Source organism: Phoca vitulina, unplaced genomic scaffold (assembly GCF_004348235.1).
Source record: "Phoca vitulina isolate PV1807 unplaced genomic scaffold, GSC_HSeal_1.0 scaffold109, whole genome shotgun sequence".
Lineage (NCBI taxonomy): Eukaryota > Metazoa > Chordata > Mammalia > Carnivora > Phocidae > Phoca > Phoca vitulina.
The window spans coordinates 1539422-1563317 of NW_022589812.1; the positions used below are offsets into that span (position 1 = coordinate 1539422).

The following is a 23896-nucleotide window of genomic DNA, read 5'->3' on the forward strand; positions in this document are numbered from 1 at the left end:
TCACTGGCTCAGTAAATATTTACTGAACTCTCACTCTGTGGCAGGGCACTGTCCTGAAGATAGAGCTGTACTGAAAATCTAAGATCTCCGTCCTTGTGGAGTTTATATTCTAGCGTACATGTGTGGCAGGGGACGGATGACACAGTGAGTTAATAGAAAATATTGAACAGCAAGTATAAGAGGTGATGGTTGTATTAATTAGCTTAACTGCGTAATGTACATGTCGTATACCTTAAATATATGGAATTTTATCTGTCAATCATACCACAATAAAACTGGAAAAAAATAAATTTTTTTTTATAAAATACATTGAATGAACGCTAAGGAGGAAAATCAAGGAGAGAAGGGAGGGTGGGCAGTGTCAGATGGGAGAAGGTTCTAGTTGGGGTTGGGGCGGTGGCCCAAGGCACACTGAATAGGGCCTGTGTGTGAGTGGTGAGGCGGTGAACCGTGTGGAAGGAACGTCCTGGCAGAGAAGCCAACAAGGACAAAGGCTTGAAGCAGCCCTGGCTGGAGCCAGCTCACAGGGGCGTACCAGGGACCATTAGTAATCAGGAATTTTGCAAGCCAGTTGTTAAAACTTTGGGTGTTTGAAATTGGCTTGGCCACCATGGGACAATTTAACCGCAGATATAGGCAAACACTGTGAGACAGGATCTTTTTTGCTGTTCTCAGAGATTCAGTTTACCAGCAGCAGGGAGAACAAAGGGCAGGCAGACCAGTGCGGAGTGGCTGGAGCAGAGCTAGGAGGTGGGCAGGAGTGGAGAGCCAGGAAATCATGTAGGCCTTGCAGACTGCTCTTGGAACATTGGCTTGGACTGTGAGCCAGATAGTGGGCCATAGGAGGCTTACAAAAAAACAAATTTTTTTTTAGGTTTAATTTTACATACCATAAATTCATTCAAATATGCCATCATCATCATCGTTATTATTATTATCAGTAGTAGTAATACATTTACAGATTTGTGCAGCCATGACCACAGTCCAAATTTAAAACATTTCTGTCCCCTCGAAGAGAGCCTCTGTGTCCATTTGCAGTCATTCCCTGTTCACATACCCAGCCCCAGGCAACTACTAATCTACTTTCTGTCTATACGCATTGGAGGGTTTGGAGGAGAAAAGGAACATGGTTAGCTTATGTTATTGTTACTATTGTATCCTTTCCGGTAAAACATAATGAAATTCCTGTTCTCTCTTCAGACGAGGTGGTGACCTGAATTTTCAGGGGAGACGTCCACCAGAGCCACCGCGAGCTGTGAGAATAGCTTGGCGGGGCCGCTCGCGCTGGCTCCAAGTGAGCTGGCCAGTTGAAGCCACTGTGTCATCTGCTGGCTTCTGGCTCTTCTCTCTCTTGGCTGCATTTGGGGCCAAAGTTCCAGGTGGGAGGCCGAGTCAGCAAATTGCCTTCTCCAGTGTCCTGGAGGAACTTGAATGTTTAAGGCCTGCATTCAGCTGAAACAGAACGTTGAAGCCCTTTTGCATTTCTTGGGTTCAAGAGCAAGGTAATGTAGAGAGAAATCTTTTCAAGGACAGGTGTCAGCTGCCTCTGAGGCCTTTGCTGCTTCAAACAAGGGGCATGCCTGAAATAGCCTTGGGTTAGCAGGGAGGCCAGGGGATTCTAATTATCAGCTGTCAAGGGGCAGAGGAATCGAGGGGAGGGAGGCAGAGGAAAAGGCTTGGGGCAGGGTTGAGGGGAGGGGAGGAGTGGGGGAGGGTCAGAGAAGGGGAGTCTGAGGCCCCAGAGCTGGTAGCCACAACAGAGGCCGGGGCCTAGGCATTTCTGGGAAGTGAAACCTGCGAGTCGCCTGTCCTCTTAAAACCTGACTTTCTTTATCTGTAAAACAGAGAAAATAGCATTTATATCATAGAGTTGTTGTAAGGATTTAAGGAAATAACAACTACAAAGCTTGGTACACGGTAAGCCTTCTGTAGATGGCGATTATTTTTGTTTTTCTCGTTACTGCGACACATTATCATTGTTGGTTACTGTCTTAGTCTGTTTGGGCAGCTGTGGTTTAAACAACATTTATTTCTCACAGTTCTAGGGACTGGGAATTCCAAGATCAAATTGCGGCAGGCAGATTCGTGTCTGCTGAGAGCCCGCTTCTGGTTCATAGACGCCGTCTTTTTGCTCTGTCCTCCCCATGCAGAAGGAGCAAGCCAGCTCTCTGAGGTCTCAGGACCTAATCACCTCCCAAAGGCCCCACCTCCTGCTACGATCACATTGGGGGTTAGGATTTAATAAAAGAATCTGGGGGAAGCTCAAACTTTTAATCTCTGGCAGTTACAGTACCATATCCTGTTATTATTATTATGACCAAGAGGAATTTGGTGGAAAGAACCTGCATCTGCTTCTCAGTGCTCTTTAAACAAAGCGCACACAACTCCCTCGGGCTCCTTGTTGAAGTGCAGAGTCTAATTCCACGTGTCTGGGGTGGGATCTGGGGTTCTGCAGGTGTCACAAGCTCCCAGGTGATGCTGATGCTGCTGTCCCATAGACCAGACTTTGAATAGCAGGACACTGAGACTGCCCTGTCCAGTACGGTAGCCACTAGCCACCTACGGCTGTTGAGCCCTTGGTATGTGGCTAGTCCAAACTGAGGTGTGCGCTAAGTGTGAAATAAATGTTGGATTGTGAGGACTTAGTACAAAAAAAAAAAAAAAAAAAAAAGAACGTAAAATATCTCTTTAGTAATTTCTTTTTACATTGATTACATGCTGAAATTGTAGGATATAACCGGTGCTGACCAAGAAAAGAGGGAAAGCTAAAAGAAAAAGAAAAGAAAACGTTTATTTGGGGTCTCAGAATTGCCATTCAGAGAACGCAGATTTGGGCAGCAACTCAAATAGTGCCACCCACCCCCACCCCCTACTCCAGGGAACAAAAGGCAAGGTTTGTTTTTGTTTTAAGAGAGAGGGGAAGTGGTCAGGAGAAGGAGAAAGAGAATCTTAAATAGGCTTACACCCAGCATGGAGCCACTGCAGGGGGCCGAGGCGGGGCTTGATCTCATGACCCTGAGATCATGACCTGAGCTGGAATCAAGAGTCGGACGCTTAACCGATGGAGCCCCCCAGGTGCCCCCAAAAGCATGGGTTTTTAAAGACAAAAGGGAATGTTTGTATATGTTGCTTACAAAGAATTTTGATTGATGTTGGTGGCAGAAAACTAATCCTGACTGAATATAGTTGATGGCTAAGGCTATCACTGAACAAAGTCTCCTACTGCAGCAAGTTGCAGGTATTGAGGCTGCGTCCTCGGAGTGTCTGTGGTTTGGCACAGTTCAAAAGTTCATGGTTCTACTGGTGAGGAGCCCACCTCCCTCATGGCTCATTTTAAAACCCATTGACATATATGACCCCATTTTATTTCATCTTTCATACTGGCTAAGTAAAATATTATTTTAATTCATTTCACCTGTTTCTTTTAATTTTTTTTTTTTTTTGAATGAAGCTACTAGAAAATTGTACATTACGGGTGTGGCTCACATTACATTTCCATTGGCTAGTGTTGCCCTAGAGCTTTCTTTGGCTTTGTCAGGCCAGTTCAGGATTTACCTTGGGAAAGTGGGCTTGGGAAGCCTTGAGAAGTGGGCTCTGAGACCCAGAGATCCCTAGGCAGTGAGAGGTGGAAGGGATGGCTCTCAGGCTCAGAGAGAAGAAATGATCAAAATCACACTGTGGTGGATTTAAGACTAAGGCCCAATAAGCGCTGTGAATTGTGCAAGACTGTTGAATCTCAGATCTGTACCTCTGAAACAAATAATGCAATATATGTTAAGAAAGAAAAAAAGAAGAAGAAGAATGTAGCAGGAGGGGAAGAATGAAGGGGGGGAAATCGGAGGGGGAGAAGAACCATGAGAGACGATGGACTCTGAAAAACAAACTGAGGGTTCTAGAGGGGAGGGGGGTGGGAGGATGGGTTAGCCTGGTGATGGGTATTGAGGAGGGCACGTTCTGCATGGAGCACTGGGTGTTATGCACAAACAATGAATCATGGAACACTATATCTAAAACTAATGATGTAATATATGGGGATTAACATAACAATAAAAAAATTAAAAAAAAAAAAAAGACTAAGGCCCAAGACTATGTTTACAAGTCAGTGTGTACTGTAGTCACCATTGGGGCTGACTACAGGTTTCTCCTCCAGCTCAATCTCTCCACAGAGCCCAGAATTCAGGATCGTGTTCTCTCTCTTCTCTTTGGTGATAGGCTGCAGGCAATAACATGATGCCATGGCTAAGAGGATGGGTCCTCAAGGTGCTGAGAAATGCCCGGGGATTCTGTGGGCCTCGTGGGCAGCAACCAGCTCTCCCTGACCCTCAGAAAATTGTGGCTGCCTGGGAAGCCATCAGCCTGGGGAGGCAGCCAGTGCCTGAGTACTTCAACTTTGCCCATGATGTGCTGGACATGTGGAGTCAGCTGGAAAAGGTGAAGCCCACTGTGTCCTAGTGTCCCTCTTGGGCCTCAGAGGCTGCCCTCAGTTACCGTAGTGTGACTAAAGGCTACAACACAGGTGGACATTTTGACCTGGGAATTTTGCAAGTCCTAAAACTTAAATGGTTAGCATTTAAGCCTTAGGGAGAAAAAAGAATTATGACCAAGTTTCGTGAGCCTTAGACACTTAGCCCAATCTCTGATGTGTCTCATATTCCTGAACACAAATCACATAGTTGAGACAATTATGTCCCCTTTGATTCCCTTTCCATCATTCTGATCAAGCAAAAGAGAAAATTCTGTTCTGATTCTACTCTTCGTTAATATTTCTCCCACTGTTGTGTACTTCCCTTTTTTCTGAGAGAGAGAGCACAGAGGTGAGGGGCAGAGGGAGAGAGAGAATCTTAAGAAGGCTCCACACCCCATGCGGAGCCCACATGGGGCTCAATCTCACGACCCTGAGATCATGACCTGAGCCGAAATCAAGAGTCAGATACCTAACCGACTGAGTCACCCAGGTGTCCCTGGACTTCCCTTTTAAATAAGGAGAGAGCATGGCTGAGGCTCAAAGCTTTATTTACAGATCACAGCAGATATGTAGAATTGAATTAAAATTATCTTGATTTCTTTGTGTGTCTCTGAGCATATACTTCCTTTTTTTCCCCTCTTCTTTAGGTGTCTGCTGTGTATCTCTCTGTATTTTATAGTCACTTTTTATTTATGTTAAAGATGCTAACCTTTTATTTTATAGTAGGAGACTATAAACTTTATCTCAACACAATTTACTTATGTTAATTTTAAGAAGAGCTTATATAAAGAAAAACAATGAGGAAAATAATACTATTAGTAGATTCAGTAAAAGTATACTGTTAGTGGATATAGTAAAGTATGAAGGTGGCTTTGTAGTCAGATAGACATGGTTCCTTGTACAAATGCCCTAAGCTCTTTGGATCTCAGTTTTCTCATCTATAAAATGGAAGTCATACTATCTGCCACCGGGAGTTGTTGTGAGAATAAAATGAGAAGCGTGTGTAAGAGATGGAGCTGGGGTGCCCCATTCCTGTCTACAAAATCTGAGCTCTTTTCCCACACTGGGATCGTCCTTGGAGGACTTCTCCTAAAGATAAATACAAATAGGCTTATATCAGCAAAAATGGTGGAATAAGGACTTTCTAAAATTTTATCTTCTCTAAAAACAACAACAATAAAAAACCTTGGAAAAATTGCCAGAATCTACTTCTTAGAACTCTGGAAATTAACCAAAGGCTGGAATAGCTCAGGGAGTGTTTATTAAAGAAGCACTCATTAAAGATTTGGGTGAATCTCAGAATGCTCCTGAGATATTACCTTGTTATGCAAAAGTAACGTATCCCTTAGTGACAATTTTGGGAAAAGTCTAAAACACATCTGAGGAAGTTCAACTTTCAGAAACAGGAACCACCAGAAAATATTAGCCTCTCCATTATGTATGCATTTAGCAGCTTACTGAAGTCTGCCCTTGACAAAGTTGAACTGTACGTTTTTTAGACTTGATTGCCATTGAAGGAAAAATTATAAAGTTGCAAAAAAATGATTACATATCCCAAACTGATCTAGATACTCAAAGTAATCTTTATTAAAATCCCAGTAGACTTCTTTGCAGAAATAGATAAGCTTGTCCAAAGTTTCACGTGGAAAGGCAAGGGACCCATAATAACCACATCAGTCTTGATAAAGAAACACAACAGGACTCACACTTCCCTATTTCAAAACCTACTACTAAGTGACATTAATAAAGACTGTATGAGAAAAAAAAAGGCACTGTGACACTGGTAAAAAGACAGATAGGGATGAATGGGATAGAATTGAGTCCAGAAATAAACCCATAAATCTACGGTCAGTTGATTTTCAACAAAGGTGCCAGTAAATTCAAGGGGGAAAGAATCATCTTTCCAGGGCGCCTGGGTGGCTCAGTTGGTTAAGCGACTGCCTTCGGATCAGGTCATGATCCCGGAGTCCTGGGATCGAGCCCCACATCGGGCTTCCGGCTCAGCGGGGGAGCCTGCTTCTCCCTCTGACCCTCTCCCCTCTCATGCTGTTTCTCTCTCACTTGCTCTCTAATAAATAAATAAATAAAATCTTTAAAAAAAAATCATCTTTCCAGCTAGTGGTGCTGGCACATATTATATGATTCCATTCATATGAAATATCCAGAATAGGTAAATCCATAGAGACAGAAAGTAGATTAGTGGTTGCCAAGGGCTAGGGAGAGGGGGGAATAGGGAATGCCTGCTAATCTGTATGGTATTTCTTTTCAGGGTAATGAAAATGTTCTGGAATTAGGTTGTGGCAATGATTATACCACTTTGTGAATATACTAAAAACCATTGAATTGACCTTAAGGGTTCCCTATTGAGAATGATATTCACTGTGGGCTTTTCATAGATGGCTTTTATGATATTGAGGTGTGTTCCTTCTATCCCTACACTCTGAAGAGTTTTAATCAAGAAAGGATGCTGTATTTTGTCAAATGCTTTTTCTGCATCAATTGAGAGGACCATATGGTTCTTGTCTTTTATTAATGTGATCTATCACATTGATTGATTTGCGAATATTGAACCACCCTTGCATCCCATGAATAAATCCCACCTGGTCGTAATGGATAATCCTTTTAATGGACTGTTGGATCCTATTGGCTAGGATCTTGTTGAGTATTTTGGCATCCATGTTCATCAGGGATATTGGTCTGTAATTTTCCTTTTTGATGGGGTCTTTGCCTGGTTTTGGGATCATGGTAATGCTGGCTTCATCGAACAAGTTTGGAAGTTTTCCTTCTATTTCTATTTTTTGAAATAGCTTCAGTAGAGTAGGTATTACTTCTTCTTTAAATGTTTGGTAGGATTCCCCTGGGAAGCCATCTGGCCCTGGACTCTTGCTTATTGGGAGGTTTTTGATTACTGCTTCAATTTCGTTACTGGTTATTGGTCTATTCAGATTGTCTATTTCTTCCTGTTTCAGTCTTGGTAGTTTATAAGTTTCCAGGAAAGCATCCATTTCTTCCACGTTGCTTAATTTGTTGGCATATAGTTGCTGGTAATAATTTCTAATAACTGTTTCTATTTCCTTGGTGTTAGTCGTGATCTCTCCCCTTTCATCCATGATTTTATTAATTTGGGTCCTTTCCCTTTTCTTTTGAATAAGTCTGGCTAGAGGTTTATCGATCTTATTGATTCTTTCAAAGAACCAACTTCTAGTTTTATTGATTTGTTCTACTGTTTTTCTGGTTTCTATTTCATTGATATCTGCTCTAATCTTTATTATTTCTCTTCTCCTGCTCGGTTTAGGCTTTATTTGCTGTTCTTTCTCCAGCTCTTTTAGGTGTAAGGTTAGCTTGTGCATTTGGGATTTTTCTACTTTTTTGAGAGAGGCTTGGATGGCTATGTATTTCCCCCTTAGGACAGCCTTTGCAGTATCCCATAGATTTTGGACCGATGTGCTTTCATTCTCATTAGTTTCCATGAATTGTTTAAGTTCTTTAATTTCCTGGTTGACCCAATCATTCTTTAGCAGGATGCTCTTTAACTTCCAAGTGTTTGAATTCCTTCCAAATTTTTCTTGTGATTGAGTTCTAGTTTCAAAGCATTGTGGTCTGATAACAGGCAGGGAATAATCTCAATCTTTTGATATCTGCTGAGACCTGATTTGTAACTCAGTATGTGGTCCATTCTGGAGAAAGTTCCGTGTGCACTCAAGAAGAATGAGTATTCTGTTGTTTTAGGATGGAATGTTCTGTATATATCTACAAAGTCCATCTGGTCCAATGTGTCATTCAAAGCTCTTGTTTCTTTGTTGATCTTTTGCTTAGATGATCTGTCCATTGCTGAGAGGGGAGTGTTGAGGTCTCCTGCTATTAATGTATTATTATCAATATGTTTCTTTATTTTGGTTATTAATTGGTTTATATAATTGGCTGCTCCCATGTTGGGGGCATAGATATTTATAATTGTTAGATCTTGTATCATTGAACACTACATCAAAAACTAATGATGTACTATATGTTGGCTAACAGAACATAATTAGAAAATTTAAAAAATAAAGCAAAAAAAACCCATTGTAAGTTGAAAATATCATAATTGGAAAATGCATTTAATACACCTAACCTACTGAGCATCATAGCATAGCCTCGCCTACTTTCAACATGCTCAGAACACTTATGTTAGTTAGATGGCAAAACTATCTAACACAAAGGCTACTTTATAATAAAGTGTTAAAAATCTCAAAAAAAAAGCCCATTAAATTGTGCACTTCAGAAAAGTGAATTTTATGGCATGAGAATTATATCTCAAGAAGAGAGGAGGATACAGAACAGTATGAATCATATGCTACCTTTTGCATTAAAAAGGTGGTACAGAAAACAGAATATACTTACTGTTTGCCTAAAGAAACACTGAATGGATATGCAAGAAACTAATAATATTGGTTACACATTGAGGCAGGTGAAGTGGAGAACAGGATAGATGGGCGCAAGGATGGGAGTAAGCCTTCTCAATGCATCTTTTTGTTGTTTTGAATTGGAACCCCGTGACTGTAATAACTACAGAAAAATAAAATTAAAAAAAACAACAAGCAAACAAAAATCCTCAACAAATGTTTTCTATTTCTTTTCTGCCAACACTGCTGTCTAGGCTGGGCACGGGCCCCGGATCCCCGCATTCTGGTGGGTCAATGGCAAGGGAACAGAGGTCAAGTGGAACTTTGAGGAGCTGGGGGAGCAGTCCAGGAAGGTGGCTAATGTGCTCCAGGACATGTGTGGCCTTCAGCCTGGGGACAGGATGATGCTGGTGCTCCCGCGGCTCCCAGAGTGGTGGCTGGTCAGCGTGGCATGCATACGGACAGGTCAGTGAGCGGGGCTGAGACTACCAGTTGGGGTGGACACACCTGCCAGAGTTTTGCATAGTCCACATGGTTTGGGAGATGGAACAAAGAGAACCGTGTGGAGTTTTGTTTACCTCCCCTTTGCCCCACAATCACAAATTTGAGCACAAGGGTCAGATGGTAATGTAACTGATGAAAGTAGGTCAGTGTGAGGCAGTAGGGAGCAGTGGGGACTGCAGTAAACTGGAGCTCACATGCCTCATCACACAGGGACAAGTGCTTCTCGACCCAGCCAGATGTTTCCAGGTGTGAAGGAGGGACAGTATTGCCAGCACTTCTGACTTTGTGATAGAAAACTGGATTTTTATGAAAAAAAAAAACAAACAAAACAACTTCTAATCTTTTACTGTTGAGAACTAAATAAACTTTTAAAAAATTCTGAGTAGACAAACCAAACATATTTTTTTTTTTGCTGGTTTTGGTTTAGAAGCCACTAGTGTGTGGAGAGTAATGCAATTATGGATAAGAGATCTTCATAATCAATCTACATTAGTTTCACTCTTAGACTTTATGGCTCTCACCACCACAGCATCTACCAGCTCCCAAGGGAAAGAAGAGAAGGACAAAATAATCAAAGCAATAAGATTAGCCCTTGAGGGTTCCTCCTCCTGCTGTTATGAATGGCCAAAGCAGTGGGCCATTGATCTTCCTGGGATGATTCTTCCAGCAGAGGAGGCAAAAGGACACAGTCCATAGAACTCAGAGAGCCTCTGCTGACCCTGTCTGATGCTCTTATTGGAAGGGCTGGGCGTTTTTTTTGCTGATTTTACAAAAGCAAGACAACTACTTTTGGTGGAGAGCTGGTTTCTCCATCCACTGGGAACTTTCCACCACTTGAAATGTCCACCCCCTCCCAATCATGTCCACAGAACAATCTACCTGAAATACAGCTGTTTTCACAAATAATGTTTGCAAAACAGAGGGATACAAACTTACACCAGAGAATTAGCTTTTTTATATGAACAAGTTTAGTCAACCATTTTGTGACTGGATTGTCAAAAAAAAAAAAAAAAAGCAGGAACTTTCATTTTATTTTTATATATTTTTGCACAATATATAAAAGTGAACACCATTCTAGTGTATCCAGCTAGAGGAAAAGAAAGAGGCACACAGGTTTAGGGAGTTCTCCATATTCTTCCATGACATATAAGGTTTATTTAAATGAGGGCCAAGGTAAGGGAGCCCTCATACTTTTCTTGAGGCCTACTATATGCTAGGCACTGTGTTGGGCACTTTGCATGATCAAAACTTCCTTTTGGGGTATTATTTTCATTCTTTTCCCTATTACCTAAATGTCCCCAGTTCCCCCAGTTAGGCAGCTTCACCCATTTCTTTGATGTCCAAATAAAATAACTCAAGACAACAACACATATGACTATGTCAAGCCCAGCATCCTCTCCAACATCTTAGAGGATACCCAAGCTGGATGTCCTCACATTCTCACATTCTTCTGATGTGCACTGATCACCTCTCTTCCAGTCTAAGGTATTGGACTCATTTCTCTTGCTGACAGCCCCAGCTCTCCACCCTCTGACTGGGCTCCCAAAGCACCACACACAACTCTGGTGGGACAGACTTGTTCTGGAAATAGCTAAAGCAGAGAGATGAACCAAAGAAACACCGTTTAGCTCCAAAAGTGTTCATGCTGGGGTTTAAATCCTGTAAAAGTTTAGGAAATAAAGGGAAGGGTAATGAGAACTCTGGTTTGGCTCCTACACCATTTGGGATTGGTCTCTTCCTCTGTTTACTGGCCTCACTCACTGGCCATGGCAGGATGATCGATTCCTTTAGGATCTCTTCTCATCTGTGAAATGAGAGTGCTGCGTTCCATGGGGGTGTTTACATCCTCCGTTCTGAGATACACAGGTGGTTTTTCAGGTGTCTGATTAAAATTTGTTCCTGCTTTCCACTTCCTCATCCTTTCCCCTTGGGAAAAGATGGACTCAGCTACCTTCAGCATGGCTTTGGTTGAAGTTATATGAGTCCTGGAGCTCCCACCTACTATATCTGCCTTCCTGCCTCCCACCCCAAGAGATCCACTCTCAACACTAGGATTTGTTGTAGCCTTTTGTTTGCAGGCAGGGAAAACCATTGAGCTAGGTCATCTCTAAGGCAATAAAATATAATATTCGAGATCATGGACGCCTAGGCTTACTACCTCCTGGATTCACTATCCCAGCTCTACAAAATGTTAGCCATGTGACCTTGGGCAAGTTATCCCATTTAATTAAGGCATCAGGGTCTGTCTTAATTGTTGCTGTTGTTGTTGTTGTTTTAATCTGCAAAATGGGTGAAATAATAGCATCTACTCTCCAGGGTTGCGAGAATTAAATAAAATAAGGCATGTATAGTTCTTAGCATGTGTAAGTGCTCCATAAACATAGTCTGGATTTCATTATTATCATTATTGTTACCTTTGCCAGTTCAGGCATTCCATCTCTTTCTAGTCCCTTCCTGTTCCTATCTCTGATGGGGAAATCTGGTCTGGACCTCTTCACAGGGGTCTTCCCCTGTCGTCCAGTCAACATCCCTTCTCTGTGTGATTCCAGGGGCTGTCATGATCCCAGGTGTCTCTCAGCTGACAGAGAAGGACCTCAGATATCGGCTGCAGGCGTCCGGGGCCAAGTCCATTATCACCAGTGACTCCCTGGCTCCGTGGGTGGACGCCATTAGCGCCGACTGTCCCTCCCTCTGGTCCAAGCTACTGGTGTCAGACGGCAGTCGGCCAGGCTGGATGAACTTCAGGGAACTCCTCCAGTAAGTTGGGGCTCTCCAGAGAACAACATAAAGACGAGGCCAAGGCTTTTCCCCTTTAAGTAATAGGAGATGGAATGCATCACTGATTGTTCAGGAAGAGAGTAAACCAGAAAGGAGCACTCACTGGGGCCAGATGGACCTGAGACCTAATCCTGGTGACCACTTTAAGATCCTTCAAAGTCACTCGCTGAGGCAGTACTAGAATCATCATTAGCTTTTCTGGGCGTCATTTACTTCAATAATGGTGGTGGTGGTTGCAGAGCTATTAGCCAGAGTAAACAAGATAACCCATAGGATGCATTTAGGACATAGTAGGTGATCAATTAATAATATAATAATAGCTACCATGCATCGTGTGTTTAGTGTATGCCAGGCATAGTGCTAGGTAAGCATTTATTTACATTCATTCATGCACCAAGGTGTAATGAACATCTATTTTGTTATAAGCATTGTGTTTGGTGCTCAGAGCCCAGTAATGAATCAGACTTCGTCTTATTTAATCCTTGGAAAAAACCCTATGAAATGCACTTTAACCCAATTTTACAGGTGAAGAACTGATAAGTAAAGTGACTTATGCAAGATGCTAACAAGTAGTTACATCAGATTGGGACAGAACCAAAAGCCCTTTGCCTTTGAGCAATGCCCTGGTGGAAGCCTACCTGGGAATTTGAGATTTTGTCTTGATCAGAAGCAGAAGCAAAAAGGGGCCCTGTCAGGGGCCTGCACCATTAAGTCACAAATGCCCATCCCACAGACCAGCTGTCTCACATTCACCTGGGTGTTGTTCTACTTTGTTTTATTTATTTATTTTTTACTAATATCAACATTTGTCTCTTATCAGTAGCTTCATTTGAAAAAGAACTATGTGCCACATTCTCTTAAATGTGTCACAGTTTTTAGGATAAGACCCACAAGCATGCATTATAAATAATGTATCCTGTATTTTCCAAAATATTCTATTTCCAACATATGGCTTTTTAAAAATCCTATATTATTATATTTCAATGTAGTGATTAGCAGCAGAAACTGAAACAGAAGATACTTAACATGTGTAGGTAATAAAGTTAAGTACAAAAGATATATTTCTAAGTTTGCCGACATGGTAAATACTCTTCAGATTGTTCTTGCCTACCCTAGAATGCAAACTTTCTACCCTAAGATTATGGAAAATTCTCTTTTTAAAATTTTATTTAGCTATTTATCTTCAGGTGCTGTTTTAAATTCAGGTTCTAAGGCCCCCCCATCTGACTTATGTAACCAGACATACCTGAGCTAAGGCCCTGGGACTCTGTGTTGTAAGAGATCTGCCCAGATGATTTCTGTGAGCTGTCAGGTTGGCCTAGACCAGTGATTCTCAATTTCGACTGTCATCAGAATTAACTGAGGAGCTTTAAAAAAAAAACAAACACACACAAAAAAACCACAGGGGCACCCAGGTGGCTCAGTCAGTTAAGCATCCAACTCTTGATTTCAGCTCAGGTCATGATCTCAGGGTTCATGGGACAGAGCCCTGTGTTGCATTCTGCGCTGGGCATGGAGCCTGCTTAACATTCTCTCTCTCCCTCTCCCCCTACCACCTCCCCCTGCCACTGCCCTTCAAGTGCTCATGCGCACTCTCTGTCTCAAAAACAAAAAGCAAAAAACAAAACCACAAAAAAACCCCCAATGCCTAGGCCCACCATTGAAGATTCTGGTTTTTCTCCAGGGTGGGGCCTAAGCAATGGTATTTCTTTTAAAAACTCACCTGGTGCTCCTATGGTGTAGCCAGGGTTGAGAACCAGTCGGTGAGAAGATTCTCCAGATCACAGAACTTTAGGAATTATGCAGATCTCAAATGTCTGAATTTAGGGAACCCTTCAGCCCTAAACTATTGGGAATTGAGGTGGGCGTGAGGCTGTGCCCCATTGTGCAGAAGCATAGGCACGGAAACGTGCGTGTTCCACCAGAAAGTCCTCCTGCCCTGGTGGAGGAGCACAGGCTCTTTTGAGTGAGTCACTGCACCATTTTTGAGCCTCCATTTCCTTATTTACAAAGGCTTCTAATGAGAGTAGTACCTATGCCGGGAGGTCATCGTAGGGCCCAGAGATGCAAGCTGGAGCTTCCAGCACAGTGCCTCACATGGAGTATTTATTAAAATGGCAGCCAGTATTGTTATAAATATTATTATTATGACTATTTTTACTAGTTGTAATGCTACCGAGGATTTTTATATTTTACAGTGAGGCATCCACAGAGCACAACTGTGTGAGGACCAAGAGTCAAGACCCTCTGGCCATCTACTTCACAAGTGGCACCACCGGGGCCCCCAGGATGGTTGAGCACTCCCAGGCCAGCTACGGACTGGGTTTTGTGGCCAGTGGAAGGTACCAGGGGACAGTTCATGTGCTGGGTCCAAGGAAAGAAAGTAGGGAGTGAGCTGGAGGAATGTGAGTAAGGTGCACAGTGGCAAGAGTGAGGTCAGAGAGCTAACAAAGTGGCAAATCCAGTAGAATCTGAAGGCTTTGGGCTTTACTTTGAGAGAGGTGAGAAGCCATTGGAGGTTTTTTGTTTCTATTTTTGTTTTTAATTGTGGTAAAAGATACTTCACATAAAATTAACCATTTTTAAGTGTAGACTTCAGTGTCATTAAGGACATTCACGTTGTGCAGTCATCCCCACCGTCCATCTCGGAACGTTTCCATTTTGCAAATCTGAATCCACATTACCTAATACACATTACACAATAATTCCCCATTCCCTCCCTGCTCCCCCCTGACAACCGCCATTCTACTTTCTGTCTCTATGAACTTGACTACTCTGGGAACTGCCTATAGGTGGAATTATACAGTATTTTTCCTTTGATGTCTGACTCATTTCACTTAGCATAATGTCCTCAAGTTTCATCCACGTTGTAGCAGGTGTCAGAATTTCCTTCCTTGTTAAGGCTCAACAATATTACCATGTGTGTGACGTACCAGTGTTGTTTACCCAGTCACCCATGGATGGACACTTGGGGTGCTCCCCAACTTTTCGGCTGTTGTGACTAGTCCTGCTCTTAACATGGGTATATAAGCATGTCTTTCCAAAACTCTGCCTTCAGTTCTTTTGAGCATATACCCAGAAGTGGCATTGCTGGATTGTACGGTGATTCTATGTTTAATTTTCTGAGGAACACTGGAGTATTTTGAGCAGAGGATTGACGTGATCTGATTTTTTTTTTTTTTTAAAGGATCTCGCAGGAGTTTGGGTTGAGAATAAACTGTAGGGGGCAAGAGATGAAGCAGAGGCCCACCTCAGAGAACAGTCGCATTAAGAGGCAAAGGTGGAGGCTTCCCCGGGGCAGGGAGTGAGAGGAGCTAAGATTCTGAATGTATTGTGAACGTAGGCCTGATAAGGTCTCCTGACAGATTTGACATGAAGCAAGAGAGAAAGTGAAGAGTCAGGGATGATGCCAGGTTTTATGGCCTGAACAACCAGAAGCATTAACTGATAGCAGGAAGACTGGGATGAGCTGTCTGGTGGGAGGAACATGAGTCTGTGTTTGGCGTTCTGAGTTTGAGATGCTTAGTAGACATCTCCATACCCTGAGTTAAGAATGGAGATACTGGGGAGGCAGTTGGAGAGATTCATGTGTAGAGTAGTGGGAAAGATTCATGCTGGAATTATCAGCAAGGTGGTCCTTAATGCCATGAGATTGGATGAGATCGGTGAAAAAGTAATGGACACCGAGAAGAGAAGAGGCCTCAGCGCTGAATGCCTGAGGCCTTTCCACAACGAAGGGAGAAGCAAGGAAAACTCAGAGGAGAAGACCAAGAAGGAGCAGCCATTGAGTAGGTTGAGGACCAGGAGACCATGTGTCCCAGAATCCAGGTGCAGAACATGATCACTTTTCTATGCTCACAAGCACTGCTTCCCCTTCCTGGGATGTCCTTCCTTCTCAGCCTCCCCTGGGTAGCTCCTATGCATCATTACATCTCGCTCAGACCTCACCTCCTCTGGGGAAGCATTTCTCAGACCCCATCTCCAACTTTTCTCTGGGTTAGGTGCCCGTTCTCTGTAATTGCATAAAGCTCTGTGTTTAACTCTACGAAAGCTTGCTCTCCACCGGCCTCCTGGATGTTGATACTTACTAACCTATAAGCCCCCCAAAGCAACACTAATCATTCTTTCCTAGACTCTGATGACAAGTCCAGAATAAGTGTTGAATAAAGAATGTGCCCTCATCACATTGTATGGAGCTAATGTGTTCCCTTACTAGTGATCACTCCCACTAGACTGTGAACTCTTAAAAGCATGGGAGCTGTCTTTTTAATTCTATATCCTTCACCTCGGGCATAAATACCTAGAATATGTTCAATAAATGCTTGTTGAGACAAAGATTGACTTTATGGTTCTTGTACAGATTTGATAACTATAAGTGAGTACCCACTATGGGCAAGGTTCCAAATAAAGTAACATGGGTAATGTAATCCTTTTTAAAGGTAGAAGCATTGCTGAAGGTTCTGACTTTCTTTAATTTTTGGCAGACGGTGGGCGGACTTGACCAAATCGGACATCTTCTGGAACACGTCTGACACTGGCTGGGTAAAGGCAGCTTGGACCCTCTTCTCTGCCTGGTCTAATGGATCTTGCATTTTTGTGCATGAGCTGCCCCGAGTCGATGCCAAGATTATTCTGAATGTAAGAAACAACATGGCTTATGTGTTGGATGTAAATGAGATGAATAGAATATAGTTTTTGAATTTGCAGGAGAAAAGGCATGGATAAGTGACCCTAAGCCTTCTTTAGTGTGGATATTAAAAAAATGGCTCCCAGGACGTTCAGTAATCTGATTCCTGCCCACCTGTCTACCTTCAATTATTGCCTATCCTCTAACTAGATCCCTAGACATAAGACCATTTCATATCTCTAAACATCTGCATAATCTATTTTTTCTGCATTGGGTGCCTCTCCTTCCACCACTTTCTTCCCTATGCTCCTGTTAAAACCCTAGTTATTTTTCAAAACTTTGGGGAAAATCATAATCAGAGTGGGTTCTTAACACATATTGATTATTATTGCCACTGTCAAGCTCACCATCATCATTATTCAACTGAGGGCTTTATCAGCCAGTGTGTGCCTTGTCCCTCTACTGGCCCCCCGCCCTTACATGGTGTATTAGTTATCTATGGTAGTCAGTTACCCCAAAACCTAACAGCTTAAAACAAACATTTATCATCTCAGTGTCTGGTGGTCAGGAGGCTGGGAGCAACCTAATAGCTGGTTCTGAATTAGGACCTCTCATGAGGTTGTAGTCAAGATGTCAGCTAGGTATATCCATGTTCAGAGCAGCATTATTACTAATAGCCCAAAGGTGGAAGCAACCCAAGTCCCATCGGCAGATAAATGAATAAACAAGATGTGGTACATACATACAATGGAATATTATTCAGCCTTTATTTTTTTAAATTTAATTTTATTATGTTATGTTAATCACCATACATCATTAGTTTTTGATGTAGTGTTCCACGCTTCATTGTTTTCGTATAACACCCAGTGCCCCATGCAGTACATGCCCTCCTTAATACCCATCACCGGGCTAATCCATCTCCCCACCTCCCTCCCCTCTAACACCCTCAGTTTGTTTCTCAGAGTCCATAGTCTCTCATGGTTCATCTCTCCCTCTGATTTCCCCCCCTTCTCTTTTCCGTTCCTTCTACTAATGTCCTCCCGGCTATTCCTTATGTTCCACAAATAAGTGAAACCATATAATTGACTGTCTCTGCTTGACTTATTTCATTTAGCATAATCTCCTCTAGTCCCATCCATGTTGATGTAAAAGTTGGGTATTCATCCTTTCTGGTGGCTGAGTAATATTCCACTGTATATATGGACCACATCTTCTTTATCCATTCATCTGTTGAAGGGCATCTCAGCTCTTTCCACAGTTTGGCTATTGCAGACATTGCTGCTATGAATGTTGGGGTACGTATGGCCCTTCTTTTCACTACATCTGTGTCTTTGGGGTAAATACCCAGTAATGCAATTGCTGGGTCATAGGGTAGCTCTATTTTTAATTTTTTGAGGCACCTCCACACTGTTTTCCAAAGTGGCTGTACCAACTTGCATTCCCACCAACAGTGTAAGAGGGTTCCCCTTTCTCCACAACCTCTCCAGCATTTGTTGTTTCTTGCCTTGTCAATTTTTGCCTTTCTAAGGTGGTATCTCAATGTGGTTTTGATTTGAATTTCCCTGATGGCTAATGATGATGAACACTTTTTCATGTGTCTGTTAGCCATTTGTATGTCTTCTTTGGAGAAGTGTCTGTTTTTGACTTGATTATTTGTTTTTTGGGTGTTGAGTTTGAGAAGTTCTTTATAGATCTTGGATACCAGCCCTTTATCTGTAGTGTCATTTGCAAATATCTTCTCCCATTCCGTGGGTTGCCTCTTTGTTTTGTTGACTGTTTCCTTTGCTGTGCAGAAGCTTTTTATCTTGATGAAGTCCCAAAAGTTCATTTTTGCTTTTGTTTCACTAGCCTTTGGAGATGTATCTTGAAAGAAGTTGCTGTGGCCGATGTCAAAGAGGTTACTGCCTGTGTTCTCCTCTAGGATTTTGATGGATTCCTATCTCACATTGAGGTCTTTCATCCATTTTGAGTTTATCTTTGTGAATGGTGTTAGAGAATGGTCGAGTTTCATTCTTCTGCATGTGGCTGTCCAATTTTCCCAGCACCATTTATTGAAGAGACTGTCTTTTTTCCATTGCATATTTTTTCCTGCTTTGTTGAAGATTATTTGACCATAGAGTTGAGGGTCCATATCTGGGTTCTCTATTCTGTTCCATTGGTCTATATGTCTCTTTTTGTGCCAGTACCATGCTGTCTTGGTGATCACTGCTTTGTAATAAAGCTTGAAATCGGGCAACGTGATGCCCCCAGCTTTGTTTTTCTTTTTCAACATTTCCTTGGCGATTCGGGGTCTTTTCTGATTCTGTACAGATTTTAGGATTGTTTGTTCCAGCACTTTGAAAAATGTCATTGGAATTTTGATCGGGATGGTATTGAAGGTATAGATTGCTCTGGGTAGCATAGACATTTTAACAATGTTTATTCTTCCGATCTATGAGCATGGAATATTTTTCCATCTTTTTGTGTCTTCTTCAATTTCTTTCATGAGTGTTCTGTAGTTCCTAGAGTATAGATCCTTTACCTCTTTGGTTAGGTTTATTCCGAGGTATCTTATGGTTTTTGGTGCTATTGTAAAGGGAATCGTTTCTCTAATTTCTCTTTCTACAGTTGCGTTGTTAGTGTATAAGAAAGCAACTGATTTCTGTGCATTGATTTTGTATCCTGCCACATTACTGAATTGCTGGATGAGTTCTAGTAATTTGGGGGTGGAGTCTTTTGGATTTTCCACATAAAGTATCATGTTGTCTGCGAAAAGAGAGAGTTTGACTTCTTCATTGCCAATTTGAATACCTTTTATTTCTTTTTGTTGTCTGATTGTGGTTGCTAGGACTTCTAGTACTATGTTGAACAATAGTGGCGAGAGTGGGCATCCTTGACGTGTTCCTGATCTTAAGGGAAAGGCTCTCAGCTTTTCCCCATTGAGGATGATATTCACTGTGGGTTTTTCATAGATGGATTTTATGAACTTGAGGAATGTTCCCTCTATCCCTCTACTCTGAAGAGTTTTAATCAGGAAAGGATGTTGTATTTTGTCAAATGCTTTTTCTGCATCAATTGAGAGGACCATATGGTTCTTCTCCCTCCTCTGATTAATGTGTTCTATCACACTGAATGATTTCCGAATGTTGAACCACCCTTGCATCCCAGGGATAAATCCCACTTGGTCGTGGTGGATGATCCTTTTAATGTATTGTTGGATCCTATTAGCTAGGATTTTGTTGAGGATTTTGGAATCCATATTCATCAAGGATATTGGTCTGAAATTCTCCTTTTTGATGGGGTCTTTGCCTGGTTTGGGGATTAAGGTAATGCTGGCCTCATAGAATGAGTCTGGAAGCTTTCTTTCTGTTTCTATTTTTTGAAACAGCTTCAGGGGAATAGGTATTATTTCTTTTTTGAATGTTTGGTAGAATTCTCCACGGAATCCATCAGGCCCTGGACTCTTGTTTTTTGGGAGGTTTTTGATCACTGCTTCAATTTCGTTATTGGTTATTGGCCTATTCAGGTTGTCAATTTCTTCCTGTTTCAGTCTTGGGAGTTTATTATAGGTTTCCAGGAAGGCATCCATTTCATCTAGGTTGCTCAATTTTTTGGCATATAGTTGTTGATAATAATTTCTAATAATTGTTTCTATTTCCTTGGTGTTAGTCGTGATCTCTCCCCTTTCATTCATGATTTTATTGATTTGGGGCCTTTCTCTTTTCTTTTGCATAAGTCTGGCCAGTGGTTTATCGATCTTATTAATTCTTTCAAAGAACCAGCTTCTAGTTTCGTTGATCTGATCTACTGTGTTTCTGGTTTCTAATTCATTGATCTCTGCTCTAATCTTAATTATTTCTCTTCTAATGCGTGGTTTAGGCATCGTTTGTTGCTTTTTCTCTAGTTCTTTAAGGTGTAGAGTTAGTTGGTGAATTCGGGATTTTTCTATTTTTTTGAGTGAGGCTTGGATGGCTATGACTTTCCCCCCTAGGACCGCCTTTGCAGTATCCCGTAGGTTTTGGACCAATGTGTTTTTGTTCTCATTGGTTTCCATGAATTGTTTAAGTTCTTCTTTGATTTCCTGGTTGACCCAAACATTCTTGAGCAGAGTGGTCTTTAGCTTCCAAGTGTTTGAATTTCTTCCAAATTTTTTCTTGTGTTTGAGTTCCAGTTTTAAAGCATTACCATCTGAGAATATGCAGGGAATAATCTCAGTCTTTTGGTATCGGTTGAGACCTGATTTGTGACCTAGTATGTGGTCTATTCTGGAGAAAGTTCCATGTGCACTCGAGAAGAATGAGTATTCTGTAGTTTTAGGGTGGAATGTTCTATATATAACTATGACGTCCATCTGGTCCAGTGTGTCATTCAAAACTCTTTTTCTTTGTTGATTTTCTGCTTAGATGATCTGTCCATTGCTGAGAGTGGAGTATTGAGGTCTCCTACAATTAACATACTGTTATCAATATGACTCTTTATTTTGGTTAACAGTTGGCTTATGTAGATGGCTGGTCCCATGTTGGGGGCATAGATATTTACAATTGTTAGATCTTCTTGTTGGATAGACCCTTTAAGAATGATATAGTGTCCTTCTGTGTCTCTAACTACAGTCTTTAGTTTAAAATCTAATTTGTCTGATATAAGAATTGCTATCCCAGCTTTCTTTTGAGGTCCGTTGGCATGGAAGATGGATCTCCATCCCTTCACTTTCAGTCTGGATGTATCTTTAGGTTCAGAATGAGTCTCTTGCAGGCAGCATATGGATGGGTCCTGTCTTTTTATCCAATCTGCAGCCCTGTGCCGTTTTATGGGAGCGTTTAGGCCACTCACTTTGAGAGTGATTATTGAAAGATATGAATTTATTGTCATCATGTTGCCTGTGAAGACCTTGTTTCTATAGTTTGTCTCTGTAAATTTCTGTTGTATATGACTCTTGGGGTCTTTCTCCTTTTATAGAACCCCCCTTAATATTTCTTGCAGGGCTGGCTTAGTGGTCACATATTCTTTCAGTTTCTGCCGGTCTTGGAAGCTCTGCATTTCTTCATCCATTCTAAATGACAGCCTTGCTGGATAAAGTATTCTTGGCTGCATGTTCTTCTCATTTAGTACCCTGAATATGTCCTGCCAGGCCTTTCTGGCTTGCCAGGTCTCTGTGGATAGGTCTGACGTTATTCTGATGTTCCTCCCTCTGTACGTAAGGAATTTCTTCCCCCTAACTGCCCTTAAGATGGTTTCCTTGGTTCTAAAGATTTGCAAGTTTTACTGTTACATGCTGGGGTGTTGGCCTCTTTTCCTTGATCTTGGGATGGGTCCTCTCTGCCTCTAGGACACGAATGTTTGTATCATTCCCCAGATTAAGGAAGTTCTCAGCTATGATTTGCTCAAATATATCTTCTAGTCCTCTCTCTCTCTCTCCACCCCCTTCAGGGATCCCAATAATTCTGACATTGGAACATTTCATGGTGTCACTTATTTCTCTGATTCTATTTTCATGGATTCTGAGTTGTTTTTCCCTGGCCTCTTCTTTTCCCTTCTTGTCTATTAATTGGTCTTCTAAAGCACTAATTCATTCTTCTGCCTCACTTACCCTAGCTGTTAGATTATCTAGATTAGATTGGATCTCATTGATAGCATTTTTAAGTTCTGCCAGTTCAGCTTTCATTTCTGCCCTTAGAGACTCTATGTTGCCATTAATTGATTTCTCCATTCTAGCTATTGTCTTCACAGTTGCTACCCTGAATTTCAGCTCCAACATCTTGGTTATATCTGAATCCATTTGTAAATCTGCTGCATAAGTCATAGTCTCTGAATCTTTCCTATTTTGGGGGTTCCTCCTCCTAGTCATTCTGTTGAGTGGTGGTTGAGGGAATGTACAGAGTCCCAATTATTGACCACAACCCAAGCAAGATGCACCTGTTTTCTTGGGAACTTAGGGTTGCTGGCCTCTTGTTTTCCCAGCCTGTCTTCTGGGGGAGGGGCCTGCCGCGCTGTTACTCAGGCAACCCTGTTTGGGCAGAGTTGCCGTGACCCCTGTGGCGGGGGATGGGCTCAGTGGAAACTGGTTTTTTGGGGCTTTTGTTCCCTGGTGGCTTTCCCTGGCTACTTTCTGCATCTCTTCTGAGAGTCAGAGCAGAAGAGACCGTTTCCAACCCTCTGCCTCAGAGCGGAGAGATCACAGCCTGTTTTTCAGTGAGCTCTCGAGGCCACACTATCTCCGTTTCTGTCTGTGCTGCTATAAACTGCAGTCCTGGGTTGTGTGCCCTCTGCAGCGCTCCCAGTCCTCGCCTCCAGGTCCGGGCACGTCTCTGCCCTTTGTGCTTCTAAAACCACCAGCCACCCCCAGTTCGCATGCCTGGCCCTGCCGCTCCAGGTTTCCATCCGGGGGGGCTGCCCTAAAGTCCTTTCCCCACCGCTACCAGTCTGCGAGTCTGTGCCCAGTCCCCAGCGCGGGAGGCTATGGCTCACTGGTGGTGTAGGATCCCGATGGCTCGGCTCCCTCCCCCTTCCTTTTATCCTCCCATATGTGCCCACGGAATCACGGTTCCCTGCTTCATACCTCAAAACCAAATACCTGCAATATTCTGTTTGTAGAGATCCAGATCTATCTTTTTACATCTCAAGCTGATTTCGTGGGTGTTCAGAGTGATCTGGTAGATATCCAGCTCAATTCCGGGGACCGGTTGGAATAGGGTTCCCTACTCCGTCATCTTTTCCCTCCTCATTATTCAGCCTTTAAAAAGAAGGAATGACACATGCTATATCATGGATGAATCTTGACAACATTATGTTGAGTGAGCTAATAAGCTAGCCACAAAAGGATGGATACAGTATGGTTCACTTATATGATGTATCTAGAGTAGTTAAAGTCATAGAGACAGAAAGTAGAATGGTCAGGAACTGGGGGAAAGAAGAAACGGGGAGGTATCATGTAATGGGTACAGAGTTTCCGTTTGGGAAGATTTTTTGAAGTTCTGGAGATGGATAGTGGTGATGGTTGCACAACAATGTAAATGTATTTATTGCCATTAGAGTGTACATTTTATGTAATGGTTAAAATGGTAAATTTTATGTGGTGTGTATTTACCATAATGTAAAAGAAAGATGTCTGCCAGGACTGCAATTATCTTAAGGTTTGACTGGGAATAGAGAATCTATTTAAAA

General features: G+C 42.2%; 1 protein-coding gene across 1 annotated transcript in view; it reads left to right on the forward strand.

The window, feature by feature from the left end:
• The first annotated feature begins 4227 nt into the window (after window positions 1-4227).
• The window catches only part of LOC116628029 (acyl-coenzyme A synthetase ACSM5, mitochondrial-like), a 35115-nt gene continuing 15446 nt past the window's right edge, over window positions 4228-23896 (forward strand). Inside the window, exons 1-5 of the mRNA XM_032398067.1 lie at window positions 4228-4431; window positions 9102-9312; window positions 11901-12108; window positions 14328-14471; window positions 16614-16767. Of these exons, the coding sequence (XP_032253958.1) occupies window positions 4228-4431; window positions 9102-9312; window positions 11901-12108; window positions 14328-14471; window positions 16614-16767 (921 nt within the window). The remainder of the gene's footprint in view (window positions 4432-9101; window positions 9313-11900; window positions 12109-14327; window positions 14472-16613; window positions 16768-23896) is intronic.